The sequence below is a fragment of the Trichosurus vulpecula genome, chromosome 3 (genome assembly GCF_011100635.1).
Source record: "Trichosurus vulpecula isolate mTriVul1 chromosome 3, mTriVul1.pri, whole genome shotgun sequence".
Taxonomy (NCBI): Eukaryota; Metazoa; Chordata; class Mammalia; order Diprotodontia; family Phalangeridae; genus Trichosurus; species Trichosurus vulpecula.
In genome coordinates, this window is record NC_050575.1 from 420712560 (window position 1) to 420731452 (window position 18893).

The following is an 18893-nucleotide window of genomic DNA, read 5'->3' on the forward strand; positions in this document are numbered from 1 at the left end:
CTATACTCAAAGCCTGGCAATGACCACCAGAAACCAGGGCTGCCCTGCACCCTGGAGGGGCCTCCAGAGAGACTTCAGGGAAGGAGCTCCCACACACAGAGCCTTCGTTTCTAACATCCCTGTGGTTACTGCCTAGGCCACGGAATCTGATGTGTGCATTCTAGCTTTTTGTGGAAAAGGGGCAGGACATATTGAGAAGGATATTTAGATTTCAAAATATCTTTTTAAAACCAGTTTTAAAGTACAGTATAGTTGGAAGGACAATGGATTTGGAATTAAGAGGATGTGGGTTCAAATCCCCGATGTGATGCTGGCCACCTGTGTCACTGGCCAGTCATTTAGCCAATGTGGGCCTCAGTCTCCCTCTCTGTAAAATGAAGGGGTCGTGCTAATGACCTCCAGGTGTCCTTTCTAGCTCCAGATTCTCTGATGAAACATTCTAAGTATACCAGGACATGGAAATCATTTCCATGAGAGGTAGGATGCTCGGTGCCTGGAGGGCTGGCCTCTGAGCCAGCAGATCCCTGGCTGTGTGGCCCCAGGACAGGAGCTTAGCCCCTCAGCGTCCCAGGCAACTCTCAAAGACCATAAGCTGTAGAACACCGAGCAGTCTTCACGGGAGGAAGGAGCTCCCAGTGTGGATGAATTAAAGGTCTAGTCCCCAAAATGAAATAACTTCGAAACATTCCACAAAGGATACCAGTGACAACTACTACTGACATTCACATAGCCCTTTAAGGTTCATAAAGTCCTTTACAAATATGATCTACTGTATCCTCACAGCCACCAGGAAGGCGGGCACTGCTACTAGCTCCATTTTACGGATGAGGAAACCAAGGCAGACAGAAGTTAAGTGACTTGCCCAGGATCACTAGATTCCAAGATGAGATCTGACTTCAGGAATTTCCTGACGTCAGGCCAAGGGATCTATCCACTTTGCCCAGCCCTGGGCAGAAGGGGTCTCGGCACCATGTGCAAAGGCCAGGAACTAGTCCATCGAGGACAAGTGGCCCCTCAGGATCATCAGCTTTTACTCGCAGCCACCTGGCTGAACACCAGGCATGCCTCACCCTGATGGCCCGGCCGCAGCATGGGCTGGACAGGTCATCATTCTCAGACCACCCAGGGCAGACAGAGCCCATTGGAAGGGACACCTCTGCCCATTCACATGAGGCCAAAAAAGCTAAAAAGACTGAACTTTTGCAAACAGGGAAAGGCAAAAAGCAGTTCTGCTGGTTTAAATCAGAGAGGTAGCACAAGATAGCAGAAGGACACCAGCTGGGGAGCCAGAGGCCCAAAGTTGGAGTCCTGGCTTTGCTAACAACCATCTCTGAACAGTGGGGCAAGCCACTTCCTCTCCTGGCCTCAGTTTCCCTCTTTGTTAGAGAACAATATGGGCTAGATGAGATAGAGACTATGAGGAAACCGAGTCCCAAATGGCCTGTTCACGTGATGTCTCTGAGTCCGTTTCCGCCCTTGTAAGATAGGGCTAGGAGAGCACCTACATCACAGTTTTTGGAGCTAACACACACACAAGGGCTGCTTCACAAAACTGATGTCAATATAGGCCATGGGCAGCGAGTTGATACAGTAGATAAAGCACCTGTCCTGTAGTCTGGAAGACCTAAATTCAAATCCTGCCTTAGACACTTGACACTTACTAGCTATGTGACCTTGGGCAAGTCACTTAACCCCAATTGCCTAGCAAATAATGAGTGAATGAATGAATGAATGAATGAATATGGGCCTCAGGCTATGGATGGGGAAGGTGGCCTCTGTTTATCTCCACCTCCTTTTCTTCTTCCTTAAAGGCCCTGAGGTGCTGCTTTCATCTCCTCCCCATTCACTCCTCCCAGACTTTGTGGGGGTCCTTAGGACCAGGAAGAAGTTGGGCACCTCAGCTCCTTCCAACAAGGAGAGGGATGGAAGCAGGAGTGGGCCGATCGAGGCCCAAAGGGATTCACTTTGGAAGATTCGAAATGGCAGAGATCTTGAGAGAAAAGGGTGGCAGGAGATTCATGGGCTCCCTGGAGAAGGTCAAGAAAGATTCCCAGCAACAGCTTACCTCTGGTTAGGTGACCACTCTTTATCTGAATTAGTGTAACAAGCCAACGGTGGGAAAGTCGCAATGGGAGAAGGGTTTTTCTGAGGTACTTCATCTCTAAATGTAGGTACGTCATGAATAAGTGTTCTGGAAATTTAAAAAAAAATTATAAAGTCCATTCATCCTAAAACCAAGAGATAATTTCTGTTATTGTTGTTGTGTTCAGGGCCTCCTTTCTCTCAACATCCATTTCATGAGTGTGAGGCACGAGAAATGAAGGGAGGGAGCCACCTGTCCATCAGGACTGGAGAAGGGGCAGCTCATCCTCCGAGGACAGTGTGGGTTAAACAAGAGGCAGCCCCAAGGAACTCCATGAATGAGCACAAGGCAGGGGAAGGAGGCCTACGTGGTATAAGAATCAGAGGGGACAGGTTCAAATCCAGGCTCTGCTAACTCGTTGGAAGGAAAAAAAAACTTCCTAAGAGTCAGAGCATTTACAAATGGACTGGTCCAGCAGAAAGAGCCCAAGGTCAGAAATCAGAGGAGCCGGGTTCAAATCCTACCTTTGATGCATGCTACCTGTGTGACTTTGGGCATGTCCTTGGCCTCAGTTTCCCCATCTATAGTAAGAAGGGGGTTGGGCTGGATGGCCCCTCCAGATCCAGGAGCCTCTGAATGGGCTGCCCCCTCCCCAGAAGTCTTCCAAGAAAAGGCCCAAAGCCCACTTCTCAGGTGTGTGCTAGAGGGAATTCTTAGTCAGGTTAGGGCTGGGCCACACTGAGCTCCCTTCCAGCCTGGAAAGTCTGTGATTCTGTGACTTTGAGAAAATCGCTTAACCTCTTCAAAGAGATTCTCAAGAGATTTTTTTAAGACAGTTTCTCTCCCACATGCCCCATCTGGCTTCAATTTCCCACTCTGCAAATGGAACAATTAAGACTACACAGCCCCCAAGGCCCCCCTCTCAATCTGATGACCGATGGGAATTATACTAGGTGAGAAGGTGTGGGTGAACTGTAGGTGACACAGGAGGCAGAGCAGACCCCAAACCCAGGGGCACCCGAGAGGGTCACCAGCTTTGTTGGTCATCCACCACTGCCTTCTTCCTGAGACCACTGGACAAGCCAGTCCCAGGCATGAGGGAGGCGGGAGTCACACAGAGCCAGAGAGGGCACATGTGAGTGAAAACTGGGACAGGCACCTGTTTTGGTGTATTTGAACAGCAATTAGAATGACTGTCATTTCCATAATGGCTATTTTTTAAAGCTCTCCATGAATGTGAACACGTGCGCATTTCTTCGTTGGCTTGAGGACTTTTTCCATCCCATACAATATCCCACCAAACCTGTTTCGTGAATTTTCTGTTATGCCGGACGGCTTTCTAGGATACAGGAGGAACTGTGGTCACGTAAAAACATGAGATGTCAATAGAAATTTGTTTTTCACCAAAACAAGCCTTTATCTTAAATTCCATTTTTCTGTGCTCATGATGTGAGATCTCTACAGTGGTCACACCTTGTCAGTTTCCTAGACGGGGCTCACTTTGAATACCTTGTCCATTCCAGGGGGAGAAAATCCAAAGAGAGGAAAGGACACTCAGGAGACTGAGAAGCAGAAGGGGCCTGAGGAATCATCAGCCTCCTCTTTTACAGCGGAAGAAATGGAAACTTCAAGAAAAGTAACGTGCTCGAGGTCACAAAGCTGGCTGTGAAAGACGTGGGTCTTGAACCCAGGTCACTGGCATCCCTCCTGCCCATGGCTTCTCCACATTGCCTCTTGGGCCCAGCAAGTACAAAAAGAACAGAAAGTGCTTTGTAAACCTGAGTGAGAGTGAAATGCGGGTTACAGAGATAGCTGGGAATCGGAACACGCTTGGCAAGCTGCTTCTGCTCTGTTTCCTCATCTTTAAAACAGGGATAACAGATTAAAAAAAAAATTACCAAGCATTTTGTAAATTTGAAGAGTTTAAAGAAATGGAAGTACATGATCGATCATCATCAAATACCCTCTGTGGGCAACATCCATGTGAACTCTGATAACAAAGAAGCATGAAATAAGTGGCAGCATCGCGTGGACTTGCTTATGGAAATGTTGGTGGGCAGTATGCGGACACAGGACCGGGTCATCACCACCACAAGTTACCAGAGGCTCATTCTTTAGAAACCTGGTCCCAGCGATCAATGTAAATTAGGCAGGGAAACATTTGTAAGCACCCAACATATTACTGCAGGTTGCAAACATTGAGCACCTACTGGATACCCACAAAGATACTGCCAAGCAGACAGAATTTTACCCCTCAAGTTGGCCGTCTCTCCTAATTAGCATGATAAATCATCCCAAATGTCTTTGAGACACCAACATTTAACAAAGAAAACCAGCCTATTATCCCAGACCCACACCTGCCTGTGTTCACCCAGGCTAACCATGAATCGAGCAGAAGAAATCAAAGCCACACAGGGAAGAGAATCCGGTCTGAACCAGGTCCATCTAGGCCCGCATGCTGCAGGAGAGGCCCAGCCTGCTGAAGATCGGGGCGCATCCTCGTTCACTACGAGAAGCCATTGCTCTGTTCCCCCAAGGACAGTGACCCGTCTGGGACTGTTTCTATCTCACTTCCATCAAGGATGATTCAGCTGTTTTATGCAAACATGGCCTGGGACTAACTGAACAAACACGGATCCTGAAAGCCTCTTTGTCCTTTGTCTCAGAAATAGAAACATAAAAAGTAAAAAGGCATGACGTTGGCCTTGAGGATTTCAGCAGTCTCAGACGGGCCTGAGTTCTGACACTTCGCTCACTGTGGGACCGTAAAATAATCCTAGCAAAAGCTACTTTATAAGGTTGTTGCATGGCTTAGTGGATAAAATGCTGAACCTGGAGTCAGGAAGACCCGAGTTCAAAACTCCCCTCTGACACTTATAACCATGTGACCTCCCTTCTCAGCCTGTGTTCTCGTACATAAAATGGAAATAAGAGTCCCTACTTCACAGGGCGTTTGTGAAGCTCGAATGGGATAATACATGGAAATCACTTCAACAGGCTCTGTAAATAGAGGCTATTATACATTTTTGGTCCAGACTCATGATTTTATCAGCACTGGGAACTCTCCGAGACCAGTAGAGATTGCTTCTACTCCACTGTCTCCAATCCTGGAGAGCTGTTTGGGACACTGAGAGGCTGAACTAACCAGAATCACACAGCTAATTTGTGTCAGAGGCAGGGGCTCAAACCCAGGACTTCCTGACAGCAAGGCCAGCGGGGTAACTCTACACTGCCTCCCACAGAAAGTGCTTGTTGAATGAATAATGGATCCCTAACATCACTTCCAGCTTGCAGATAAAGTGGGCTCCCTTTTTGTGGTTTATTCTTATCAAAGAAAGAAGACCCAGCTTGGTGTCGCTCTCGTCTCATTCGGTTACCCTCACTATGACTATTATTTACCTAGCACTGTCCAATGGCTCCAAGTCCTCATCGGAGCTCATCTCAATGGGAAACAAGTCTTCCTCTTCTGAAGTGTGGATGCTATCATCTCTTTTGAGGTTGTCCAGCTGACACTTCCTCCTCCTCTTCCTCCTCTTCTTCACAGACAGGCCTGCAGACAGCATCTCATTCACTGCCTGTGCCTGGGTGGAGCCACCGGGTTCCAGGTTTCTGCCCCGCTCCAGAGCGTTGCGCTTGAGCTGGGTCTCCATGTGGATGGAGCCCTCCGACAGGATGGGGGACGTCGCTAGGTGCAAAGGAATCACCTCCTGCAGGAGCAGAAGAAGGACATGGGAAAAATCCTCTGTTAGGATCGGAGCCTGAAGGGGTCTCAGAAGCTGCTTGACTCCTTCACCCTGAGAATGAGAGTCACTTACCCTTGGTCACAAAGGTAGCAAGGGCAGGGAAGATGGATTCAAATCGACTCAAGAATCCCATGCTTTCTAATGTAATTGGAAAATGCTGACCCAGAAAGAAAATGGCCACAAAATTACATCAAAGGCCACCGTGGATTGAGAACCCAATGACCCTAAGAGTATACAGACAGGACACCTCACTTCATTTATTGGGTAGAGGCGGAGTTAGAACTTGCATTTTTTTTAAACTTGGGCTGTTCGATGAGAAACGGCTAATGTGAAAGTTTTCCCTTGAAAGATTCATAAAATTGAATAAATGTGAAATAAATTTATAAATTGAAATATTTATAAAATTATAAAGAAAATGGGTTCTCCATACTTGAATCACCTTAAGATTAAAGTATCTGCAGAGTAAGAGCTAGAAGGAGGTCATCTATCCCCACCCCTTTATTTTACAGATGAGGAAACTGAGGCCCGGGGGTTGAGATTTGAATTGTCCAAGGCCACGGCATAATAAAGTTAACAGGGGAAGATCTGAACCCAAGCCATCTAAATCCAAACCAATTGCCCTTTCCATCCCACACTGTACCTCTCTCTTCCACCCCTCTCTATACCCCTCCATTGTGGCCCCCTCTGCACCCCTCTATTCCAGCCCCCTCTATACCCCTCTATTCCACCCCTCTGTACCCCTCTATTCCATCCCCCTCTACACCCCTCTATTCCACCCCTCTGCAACCCTCTATTCCATCCCCCTCTGCACCCCTCTATTCCATCCCCCTCTATACCCCTCTATTCCACCCCTCTATTCCACCCCTCTGCACCCCTCCATTCCATCCCCCTCTGCACTCCTCTATCCTAGCCCCCTCTGCACCCCTCTATTCCACCCCTCTGCACCCCTGCATTCCAGCCCCCTCTACACCCCTCTATTCCATCCCCCTCTACACTCCTCTATTCTAGCCCTCTTCTCCAAGCTCCTCATTTTGCAGATAAAGAGACTGAGGCTGGAGCTTCACAGTGACTAGAACAGGGTAACTGACCCCAACTCGGCCACATGTGGCAGAAGTGACGGCCCAAGTGGGCACAGCCCTGGGGTATAGCTGACCACCTGGGAGGTTTGGAGGGGCCGGCACAGCTGCCTGAGAACTCGACTCCAGAGGGCCCCTGAATTAGCATCTGACTGTGTCATTGCAGGCTAGTCAAACCAGGCACCTGCTCAGGGTTTTAAAATATTCACTCACAAAAATGCATTTGGGAAAAAATAGTATTTGGGTCCAGCCTGGGGCTCAGTAAACTGTTGGTTTTTCAGCTCAGTTGGAGCCGTGATGGACCATTCTCCCAAGGAAGGCAGAGGCTGCAAGAAGCCCTGGGGCTGGCCCGTCCTCACAGGCGAGGGCTGGGATCATGGAATCAATCCCAGCCTTAACGCTCACTCGGAAGGACCTCAGAGGAAACTGAGTCCCATCTACCCATTTTACAGGTCAGTCAAAAGCAGCATGCCTAGACGAAGAGGCCTGGGAGAGTCACCCTAAGAGCCCAAGGCAAGTCTCTAAGGGTGCTGCTTTCATAGGTGGTGCTAATGCACATCAGTGAAAAAAGTTTCCACATCTGGGAGTTCTCCATGCCAATGAAGTCATGCGTTCCAGTCCCCATCCCTACCCCAACTCCGTGCCAGGCCCTGTAGCTACCTGCACCAGAGGGAGATGGTCCCTGTCCGTCCTTATGGACAGGGAGGGGGAAGGACACATACAAGGTCACGCAGGCAACCACCAGATCTGCCCCCAGGTCTCACACGCTTTCCACTGGACCCGTCCCCCAGCGATGGAGGAGGAAGGCGTCATTCTGCTAGGGATAGGAGCTATGGGGTGTGACAGGGCTTCTATTTCTTCATTCAGTCAGATAAAGTCCTACACACACACACACACACACACACACACACACGTATGTGCTGCGTGTGCATTTGTGTATGTGCATATATACATGTACATGCATATAAACATGCATGTATACATACAGGTGCATGCACATACATACATACATACGTACGTATCCCTATATGGATACAAACAGAGATATATAGTTACATGGATTTTACCACAGCAGGCATAACCCCAAAACAGAGGTGGGGCAGATGAGAGACGAGGCTCACCTGATCATTGTCAGTCTCTTGAACAAAAAATGCTTCTCCATTATCTCCCAGCTTCATGTGCAAATCCACACACTCCCCATTGATTTCAATGTCCACCTGTAGGAAGCAGAGAGACTCCCATGACATCAGAGCCCTTTGGGAGGAGGGCAAGGTATCTCAGTGCAAGGCCGAGAAGACCTGAGACACCTCAGACACTCACAAACTGGGTCAAGGCAGGTAACCTCCAGGCCTGTTTCCACAATTGGAAAATGAGGTCCCCTCTAGGGGTCCTTGCAGCCTCCAAGGATCCCCACTGCACATATAAGGGAATCACCACCTCTTCTGCCTGGGAAGGCAAGGAAAGCCCAGTTAGCCTCCCAACCAGGACTTTGTTGGGTCACATCCAACAGGGCCGTACTCAGGGTACAGGTCCATGGCACCTAGAGGGCTGGAGCTCTGGATCAGGAAGGGGGCTGTCGGGCAGGGGCAGAGAATGGAGGATGCCAGGGCCGTCAGGGCCCTGAGACATGAGTGAGGTTGATCCCCAGAGGCTGGCCCATGAGGAAACTGAGGCCCAGGATGCAGAGCAGACCCTGTCAAGGATCCCCTCACTCATCAGGCATGGAAAAGAGACAAAGGACAATCAGGCAGGGTGGCATGGAGGGAAGAGCCAGGAAGGCTGGGCCTCAGCCTTAGCTGCGCACACGTCAATCACGGAGGACGGGAGCCCACTTAGACCGTCAATCATGGCATGAGGAGCCGTATGGAGAAGCTGGCACTGCTCTCTCATCCAGAGAACAAATACTTAGATTCTTAGTCTGATGATATTTTAAGAAGCAGCAATCTCTCCAAAGAACAGTGGGCAGCTTATCTTTTTTCAAGCATATGAGATGTGACTACAATGATATAGGGAGTTCCCAGGGAGGAAACTCCTCTGTGAATGCAACCTGGCCTCTGCTCTGCCCCAGACAGCCCGAGAGAGGTGCTGGGCAACTGAGATCTCAAGCTGGAAAGGGCCCCTCCCCTCAAAGAGGAGAAACTGAGACTGGCCAAGGTCACCCAGCCAGTATGGGGCTTGAACACAGGACTCCCTGACTCTGAGAGGCCCTCAGTCCAACAGACCACTCTGCCAATGGTACCAGGAGGGCATAATTAACAAAGCTACATGTAAATATTAGTGATTATAGTATTAGGGAATAATACAAATATTAAAAATCATTATCAATCATTAATAATAATAGATGGTAATTCATTCACAATAATGGATTATTAATAACTGGTGCTGTTCATTAATACCATGACCACCAATATTTATGTATCCATATTTTAATGAGTATTTCCCTTGTAAGAGGAAAAGTACTTTGCTTGTAAGAGAGGGAACCGGTGTATTTTGATTTTTATCACCATTTCACAAACTGGCAGACTGAGGCACAAAGAAATGACTTCTGCGAAGATACATATCCTAAAAAAATGACAGACCCAGGATTTGAACTCAAAGCTTCCTTACTCTAAGGCCAGATCTTCAAATGGCCTCAGTGGAGGACACAGGGTCTCCTCTCACTAGTAGCAGTAGATTATTAATTATTACTAACAATAGCTGGCATTTGTATAGCACAGCAAGGTTTGCAAAGCACTTTACATATATTAATAGGTATGAGTATTAAGGATTAACAGGATCACTAATAGTAATGAGTATTAATAATGAATATTGTTCGTCAATACATTAAAGGATATTACACATTAATTAATAATGGTGATTGTTAATAATGAACATTTTTCCTTATAGTTAATAATCTTACTCATTAATGATTATTAACAATGTCCATTAGTCATGAATGACAGTTAATATTGTTAATTAGTAATGATGACTATGAATAACGAGCATTAGGCATTAATAATACTTAACATTATGAATATCAGTCATTAACAGCATAGCAGCTCACATTTCTATCACACTCAATGCTTCAGAGTACTTTCCTCCTAACTTTGCAAGAGAGGTAACAAATATTTTTATGATTATTCTCATTCTGCAGATCAGGAAAACTGAGGCAGGAAGCAGTTAAATGCCTTCCACAGGGCCATGCCTGCCAGGAAGCGCCAGAGCCCAGCTCCAAGGCCAGACCTCCATGCCCTGAGCGACCAGGCCTCTCCTTATCACTAGGAGGAGCTGTTGATCACGGAAGATCTTCCATAATGAATGCTGCTCATTAGTACTGTCCGGGGTGGGGTGGGGAGCAGACTTACCACCTTCTCCCGGGAGCGCAGCACCCCCATTTTCCCGAAGCGGACATGGAAGGGCGAACACTGAAGGTTGCCATTGGGCTGGCGCACCACGATGATGTCGATGCATCCGGACAGCGTGGCGGGGTTCAGACCCTTGTACAGCTCCTTGACCGTAACAAAGACCTGGCCTGCTAACTGTCCCACGTAATTCATGGTTTGAGCCTACACAGTGGGGACACAAAGAGACAGCCTGAATGACATCCAGGGGGCTAGGCGCCTCCCTAGGCCCAGCCCTGGGCAGCTCAGAAGCCTGAGGGCTACTCAGAACATCCAGTCTGCATTGTATTGGTGACATACAAGTCTGACCCCCAACAACACCGCAGGCTTCCCGAGGGCCAGACCAAGGTCATCTTCACCTTTCTTCTCCCCCACTGCCTGACTCATGTGTTCGGGATCCTCACAGCAACCCCAGCTGCCAGGTGCTATCAATATTCCCATTTTACAGACAGAAACTGAAGCTGAGAGAGGTTACATGGTCACACAACCAGCAAGTATCTGAGGGTGGGTTTGATCTCAAGTCAGTTTGATTCCAAGTCCAGAGTCCTATCCACTACAGCATCGTGCCTCCTGTATACCAGGCACCAGAGAAAGAAAGACACAGAGAGACAGATGGATGGATAGATAGATAGACAGACAGATAGACAGACAGACATGATAGATTGATAGATGAGAGAGAGAAATGATTGATAGGGTTAGATAGGCAGAAAGAGAGATAGACAGATGATACATTAACAGACACAGAGATAAACAAAAATGATAGATAACATATAAGGAAAGAAGGGAGGGGGGAAGAGAGGGAGGGAAGGATGGAGGGAGGGAGGAAGGAAGGAAGGAAGGAAGGAAGGAAGGAGAGAAGGAGGGAGGGAGAGAGGGAAGGAAGGAAGGAAGGAAGGAAGGAAGGAAGGAAGGAAGGAAGGAAGGAAGGAGAGAAGGAGGGAGGGAGAGAGGGAAGGAAGGAAGGAAGGAAGGAGAGAAGGAGGGAGGGAGAGAGGGAAGGAAGAAAGGAAGGAAGGAAGGAAGGAAGGAAGGAAGGAAGGAAGGAGAGAAGGAGGGAGGGAGAGAGGGAAGGAAGGAAGGAAGGAAGGAGAGAAGGAGGGAGGGAGAGAGGGAAGAAAGGAAGGAAGGAAGGAAGGAAGGAAGGGTGGGAGGGGGGAAGGAAAGAAGGAACAAAGGAACAAAGGGAGGAAGGAGTGCCTGCCATCCTCCAGACCCCGTACAGAGCAGCAGGGATACAAACCCAGGCAAGTGCAACAGCCCCTGCCCCAGAGCAGCTTCCACATAAAGGGGAAACAGAAAGGGAGGGGAGGGCATGAGAAAAGGGGGCAAGGCAGCAGGTGAGGAAGAGGAGTGACATGGAAGGTAAACTGAAGTACCAGAGAGGTGAAGCATGGCTGGGGTCCCTCCTGGGGCAGTCCCCAGTCTAGAAAAGGAGGCCTGGAGGTGGGGGAAGGTGCTGGGGCAGATCTGAAGATGGGAGCTGAGAGGTGGGTCCAGGCCCAGCCTGGCCAGAAGTAAGCATCTATTACGTGATTGTCAACAGACTGACCACAGACATTTGCTGAGTAAATGAACCAAGGGGTGGATGGATAAATGGATGGATGGATGAGGGATCACCATGGTCAGCTGGCTCCCACCAAACAGGGTGGTCCCTGCTCACTGTTGAGACTGTCCTATCTCTGCTCATGCTCTTCCCTCAATATGGAATAACTGCTCCGCCCCGCCCCCATCCTCTGAGGCCACCTCCTCCACTTCCTGGATGCCCACAGCTGAGCCATCTGTCCCATAAGCACTTTGGCCTCTTGTAGGCACCTACCACACTAATCCTTGAGTTATAGAAACATGTTCAGCTCTGGATCCACAGTTTAGGAGGGACACTGGTAAGCTGGACAGCATCCAGAGGAGGCAACAGGGCTAGGAAAACCAGTTGAAAGAGCTGCTGCATTAGAAAGACAACTGGTTGTCAATTCAGAGGACCCAGGTTCAAATCTACCTGTGTGACCCCCCACCCCCACCCACTGACCTGCCTGGGCAGGCTTATTCAACTATAAAAGGTGGGGGTCCAGAAGACACAGTTGGAGAAGAGAATACTTGGGTGGGGGCAGGAGAGCTGGCTCAAAGTGGGGGAGGGGCACCTATCTGAAGGATTTGTCCTGCTGGGGCTGCAGGGGCAGACCCAGGAGCAAAGTGGTCAACTGAGGCTATCAGGAAGAACTTCCTAGCAAGGAGAGAGGTCCCAAAGTGGCGGAGATGCCTCAGGAGGCACTGGGCTCTCACTTCTCCGAGTAGAGGCTGGATGGCCACTTGGGGGGTTGGTGTAGAGAGACTAAGCCTTTGTGGTGAGGGTGGGACAGGACCCTCTACTGAGCTCCCCTCCCTCCCCAAAAGGCTAGGAGTCTTCCAGGTGACAGGCCGCCTGATACTCTAAGCCAGAGATCAGACCCTGCCCCATCCCACCCCACCCACCCAGATCTCTCCAGCAAACCTCAATGAGCCATATAAAATGCCAGCTCCATAGAAACACTAGGCTTACAAGGGACACTTTGCATCCCAGTGGAAGAGCAGAAACCAGGTCCCAAGTCTCCTGATTCCCAGGCCATCAACGGCCTTGCCGGGCAATCAGTGGGTCTCCCTGATCCTGCCCCAAAATGGTGTCTCCCACATGATGTGAGAGAGGCCTAAACCCTGGAAATGCCTTCTCCTGGGGTCCTCAGGGCCTTGGGTCATCAGTCCTTCCAAAGGGCTCAAAACAACCCTGCCCCCTCCCCAATCCTCCTCTTTTAATATGGACTAGATGGAGTTTACAGGCATAATTCACTATGTATATTGGCTTCCAAATAAATTTCTCATCCTTTCCTCTACCACAGGAATACCTCCAACAAGGAGTAAACGACCAGTGACCCTCTGAGACCATTTCCCTTTCCAAGAGAGTCCTTGGAGATTTGGCAAAATGGGCTGTGCCCTGCCTCCCGCACCCTGAGCCAGTGCAGGACTCCAGGGGCTTTGGGGCCCCTAAAGCTGGAAGGGGCCCCTAAAGCTGGAAGGGGCCTCTGAGAGCACGTCCAACTGATCAGGAGGGTACCCCCAGCACCCAGTGCCAGCAGCAGGTCACCCCAGGGACCATGTTTTGTGCACACCCCAAAATGATCTCATCAGCAGAGTGATCATGTTGTGGGGGGGAGGGCCAGCAAGACCTGATTCAAACCCTGCCTCCACCAGCCCTAACTAATGGCATCTCTGAGCTGCAGGCAACTCCCTAAGATCTGATATGTTAAGAGATCACAATAATAAGCTAGCATTGCCACAGCAAAACAGTGTTTACACCATGGGTGGGGAACCTGCAGCCTCAAGGCCACATGTGGCCCTCTAGGTCCTTGGGGCATGGCCTTTTGACTGAGTCCAAGTTTGACGGAACAAATCCTTTTATTAAGGGGATTTGTTCTGTGAGTTTGGATTCAGTCAAAGGGCTGCACGGAAGACTAAGAGGGCCACATGTGGCCTCAAGACCATAGGTTCCCCACCCCTGGCTTACACCTTCTCTGTTCTGATGAGTTGCAATCTCCACTGGTGAAAAGAGTTGCCACACCAAGAGTCTCCCACTCCCAGCTCCCATTCCCTGCCAAAGCTGACTACTAAAATCAAGCAAGGAAGCAATAAAGTGCCTACTCTGCGCCAGGCACCCAGCTAAGTGCCTGGGATGCACAGAAAAGCGCGCACACTCCCTGCCCTCAAGGAGCTTCCATTCTAATAGGGAGAGACCAACAGATAGCTAGCTAGGTACTGCAAGATAAATCTGGAAAGTAAGCCAGCTAAACCCTGAAATACCACTTTAATCTCAGGCATGCCCCAGCTGTGGTATCTAGGGGGCGCCACAGTGCACAGAGTGCTGGGTCTGGAGTCAGGGAGATGAGTCTCCCTGAATTCAAATCCATCCTCAGACACTTACTAGCTGTGTGATGCTGGGCAAGTCACTTAAGTATATTTGCCTGAGTTTCATCATCTGCAAAATAAGGTGGAGAAGGAAATGGCAAACCACTCCAGGGTCTTTGCCAAGAAAACCCCAAATGGGGTCACAAAGAGTCAGATACCCCTGAAATGACTGAAAAATGCCCTTACTCAAAAGTTTCTAATAGTTCCTCAATCGCTATACCACAATTTGGTCCCAATTTAAAGAATTGATCTAGCGTCAAAAGGCCCTGGGTTCAAATCCCCATCACTGATACTAGCTGAGCAATCACAAACTCTCAGGGCCTCAGAGAGTTTCCCTCATTTGTAAAATAGTAATTCCTACTTTACAGAACTTTTGTGAGGATCAAATAACACACGTAAAGGACTTTATGAATATGGAAGCCATCAACGCCATCATTGCCATCATCACCACCATCTTCACCACTATCATCACCACTATCGCCATCAACAGTGCCATCACCACCACCATCATCATCACCATCATCATCACCATCATCATTGCTATCATCACCGTCATCGCCATCTTCACCATCATCACCACTATCATCATCATCACCATTATCACCACTATCATCACCACCACAGGCATCATCATCACCATCATCACCACCACCATCATCACCACCATCATCATCATCACCATCATCACCATCATCACCTCTATCATCACCTCTATCATCGCCATCATCATCACCATCATCACCATCATCATCATCGTCACCATCATCACCTCTATCGTCACCATCATCGCCATCATCATCAACATCACCACCATCATCATTATCTTCATCACCATCTCTCACTCTCCGTCTCATGATGATTTATGGGTACTAGATAGAGGGGCAAACTTCAAGGCCTGTCCTGCCCCTGAGCCAGCCTGGCCAGAACTGTGCAAAGTCAAGCCATTTCTAGCCCCCAAGCGGCTTTCTACACTGTCAAGTTCTTCTACCCACCCCGAGAGAGGTGATGATGGGCTCTGAGGGCAGATCAAAAAGGAGAATCTGGTTTGCGTGATTCTACACCTTTGTAACAGGAGTTTCGTTTTTATTTTCTCAATTGAGGGGTAGTGGGGAGAAAAAATTTGGACTTGAAAAAAAATTTAATGAACTTTTTTTTTAAAGACTCTTTCAAACCAAGTAGCAATGTGCATGAGCAGAGGATGTTTCCACACTGGGAGTTCCCCCTAGAGATGAATTTTCCTATTGTCGTTGAGGGCGCTACCACATTCCCAATAAACCACTTTTGCCAGCTCAGCTCAGAATTGATTCTCCATTCTTATTCTCCCAGCCCCCCATATCCAAACAGTCGTTGGATCTCATTTCCTTCTCCACAATCTTTTATACCCACGTCTTTATCTCTACTCACACAGACACCATGGCCATCAACATCTCTCTCCTGGACTGCTGCAACAGCCTAGTAGTTGGTCTCTCTCCTGCCCCATCCATCCTCCAAAAATGAGGTCCCTAAAATGCTATCACGCCCCACCCTGCCCCAATCCACACTCCCATGAAATATAAAATCCTTGGTTTGGCAAATTCAAGGTTCTTTCTAATGCTCATATGCATGTACATCTGTGAACACACACAGGCACTAAGATCGCTGTCTGGGTTACCTCTCACTACCTACTTTTATCTCTGCTGTCTCCCATATCTGTAAAATGAGGAGGCCAGGCCTCATAGAATAGACCAAGAGAAGCCCAAATACGCAAGCAGCCTAGATAGAAAATTAGAATTAGAAGAGCAAGGACAGAGTGACCTTTATGGACCTTGGATGGGGAAGAGTTCATAACTCAGCAAGCTGTAGACAGAATTACAGAAGAGTAAATGAGCAATTTTAATTAGAGAACATTTAAACTGTTTGTTTTTTACACCAGGCCTGGAGTCCAGAAGATTCATCTTTCTGAGTTCAAATCTACCTTCAGACACTTACTAGCTGTGTAACCCTGGGCAAGTCACTTAACCCTGTTTGCCTCAGTTTCCTCACCTGTAAAATGAGCTGGAGGAGGAAACAACAAACCCCTCCAGTACCTTTGCCAAGAAAACCCCAAAAGGGACGCAACTGAAAAATAACTGAATAAAACACAAATACAATGAATGAAAAATTAACAAGAAACAGGTAACTGGAGGGGAGAGGGAATCTTTGCAGGAGGTTTTCTTCTGACTAAAGCCTCATATGCTAAATATATAAGAAATGGACTCAAATGTATAAAGCTTAGAGCCATTCTCTAGTAGATACACGGTCAAAGGGTATGACTAGGCAGTTTTCAGAAGAAGAGATCCAGGCTATCTACAACTATGTGGAAAAAATGCTGTACATCACTCATAATTAGAGAAATGTACATTAATACAACCCTGAAGTTCCACCTCACACCCATCAGACTGGGGGGAATGATGATACCAGAAAACAGGCACGCTAATACATTGTTGGTGAAGCTGATCTGGTACAGCCTTTCTGGAAAGCAACGTGGAACTAGGCCCCAAAAGTTACTAAATTGTGCCTACCCTTTCCCGCAGTTATATCACGACTAAATCTATACCCCAAAGAGAGAACACTTATATAAGTTCTTTTCATCGTGGCTAAAAATTGGAAATTAAAGAGGTGTCCCTCTATCGGGGGATGGCTAAACAATGGTACATGGATGAAATGAACATTACCGCTCCATGAGAAATCTCACAACGGCCTGTGTCTGAGCAAGCTAGGGCCCCCAGGAATGGGAGAACCAGCAGACGAGCTTAACCAGGAGCACAATTAATAACATGAGGACAACAAGATAAGAGAAAACAACTAGAACTCTGATCTGCGCCAAGAAAACTGGGAGGATGAAGTGAAGAGCCTCCAGTGCAGTCTGATCATTATTTCCTGATGTTGCTATGGTTCAGCTGGGGAGGAGGGACCATGGGAGGGTCCGATTATACGTTTAGAGCTTTTTTTTTTTAATGAAGAGATTTTATGGCCTCCAAGGTCCCTTTCATGCTCCAGTTCTATTGGTCTTATGGTCCTCCTTAAACTATGATGCCCAGAATACTACAAAACTGTCACCTCCCTCATTCTAAAGACTAGACGTGGATTTAAGCAGTCTCATAGAATATTGGTTTTTCATGGTGCTTGTGGTCCACTGAGACTCCCAGATCTTTTTTACAAATCCCTTGGATGTAAAACCTAAAATCTCAATTCTTTGTGCAGGGATTCCTTCTACCCTCAAGCCCAGAATCATTAGCAGGTTCACATCAGAGGGGACCGGGCAGCTCCCCAGGAATGAAGCTCCATAATCAGTAGCTAGCAGGCCCATTTTACAGCGGGTTTCACTATGGTACAGGGAGTGTGGCAGCCCCAAGAATAGCAGCATTTTGGGGAAATCTGCATCTGGCCAGTTTGCCTTTACACATTCAAAGGGGCGAGATCAGTTCACCAAAACTGGATAAATGGAAGCCACAGATGAGCCTGTCCCAGGATTAATTATTGAAAAACATAATTACATAAAAAATAAATAACAAATACTGACATCAGTGGGGGAGGGGGAGGCATCACAGAAAGGGCAGGGCTGGGCCAAGACATGGCTGGACACCGAGAGGAGAATTGTTCTGAGCAACAAAGGACTTTAGTCATCTCGGGAGTAACTTGAGATAAGAAAAATCCCAAGAACATAACAAAATGCTTAAATTTCCAGTAGAACAACTTGGGGACATGTTGGTCGATTCACTGTTTGCTAAGTGACTCCCGGATCCAGTGATCTTAATCCCCAAAGCTGGCAGCCAGAAGGCAGTGGCTGTGCCCGGGCTGCCTGGAGCCTTCAAGGGCCATCTTAAGTCGGCTGCCGCCATCTTGTGGGGTCTTGACTAGAGGCCTAGAAAGGGAAGTGAGGAGACCCGGGTTCAAGACCTCCTCTCCAGGGCGCAGTGTCCTCCTCTGTAAAATGAGGGTATCGGAACAAACCATCTCCAGGGCCCCTCCTAAATGTGACATTCTAAGTCCTAAGGTCCCTCCCTCCAACTTAATTCCATATTCTCTGAGGTCCCTCCCTCTCAGAGCACTGCACATTCTGTGTTCTAGGTTCTAAGATCTCTTCCATTTCTATGTTGAAGGTCCCTCCAGGCTCTACCATTCTATGTTCTAAGTTCTAAGAGCCCCTCCAGCTCTGACATAGTATGAAATTTCTGACATCTCTAAATTCTACACCTCTTGAGAAAGGTGAGCAAGCCTCTACTGGTCACCCCTAGTCTCCCCGCTCCACGCCACACATTTGACCCCAAACTTGAAACACAGGGCCTCCTTGGCCCTTTAGGGATAGCTCCCCATCGGGGGGACCTGTAACCAAGGGTGCGCTTGGCAAATGTTTAACAACCAGCTCTGGCGGGGAAGGAGGGGGCAACTCTACCTGAGACATGCCTTTACTTTAGTCTGGGTGACTAAAGTTTCTCCATCGGTTTCTCGAGTCCAGAAAATCAAGAAAACAACACCTCGAGCCCTGATTTGGGCGTTGGCTCACAATCTGTTCCCAGGCTCCAGCACAGAGCCCCTATCAGCTGCACTGAAGAATTAGAACCCCTCAGCACCTCCTCGACGCCTGATTTCTGCAACATCACTCTCCCTGCCCCCAGAACGCTGGGTCTTTGGGGAGGACTGACTCAGCATCAAGGGCAGA

At 48.3% G+C, this 18893-nt stretch overlaps 1 protein-coding gene across 2 annotated transcripts in view; it reads right to left on the reverse strand.

Moving 5' to 3' along the window:
- LPIN1 (lipin 1) overlaps positions 1-18893 on the reverse strand; it is a 157852-nt gene that overhangs the window by 39335 nt on the left and 99624 nt on the right. For both annotated transcript variants that reach the window (XM_036748762.1, XM_036748763.1), the window contains 4 exons: positions 10247-10447; positions 8024-8119; positions 5483-5790; positions 2066-2191 (listed from right to left, as the gene is read on the reverse strand). In XM_036748762.1, coding sequence (XP_036604657.1) covers positions 2066-2191; positions 5483-5790; positions 8024-8119; positions 10247-10447 — 731 coding nt within the window. The remainder of the gene's footprint in view (positions 1-2065; positions 2192-5482; positions 5791-8023; positions 8120-10246; positions 10448-18893) is intronic.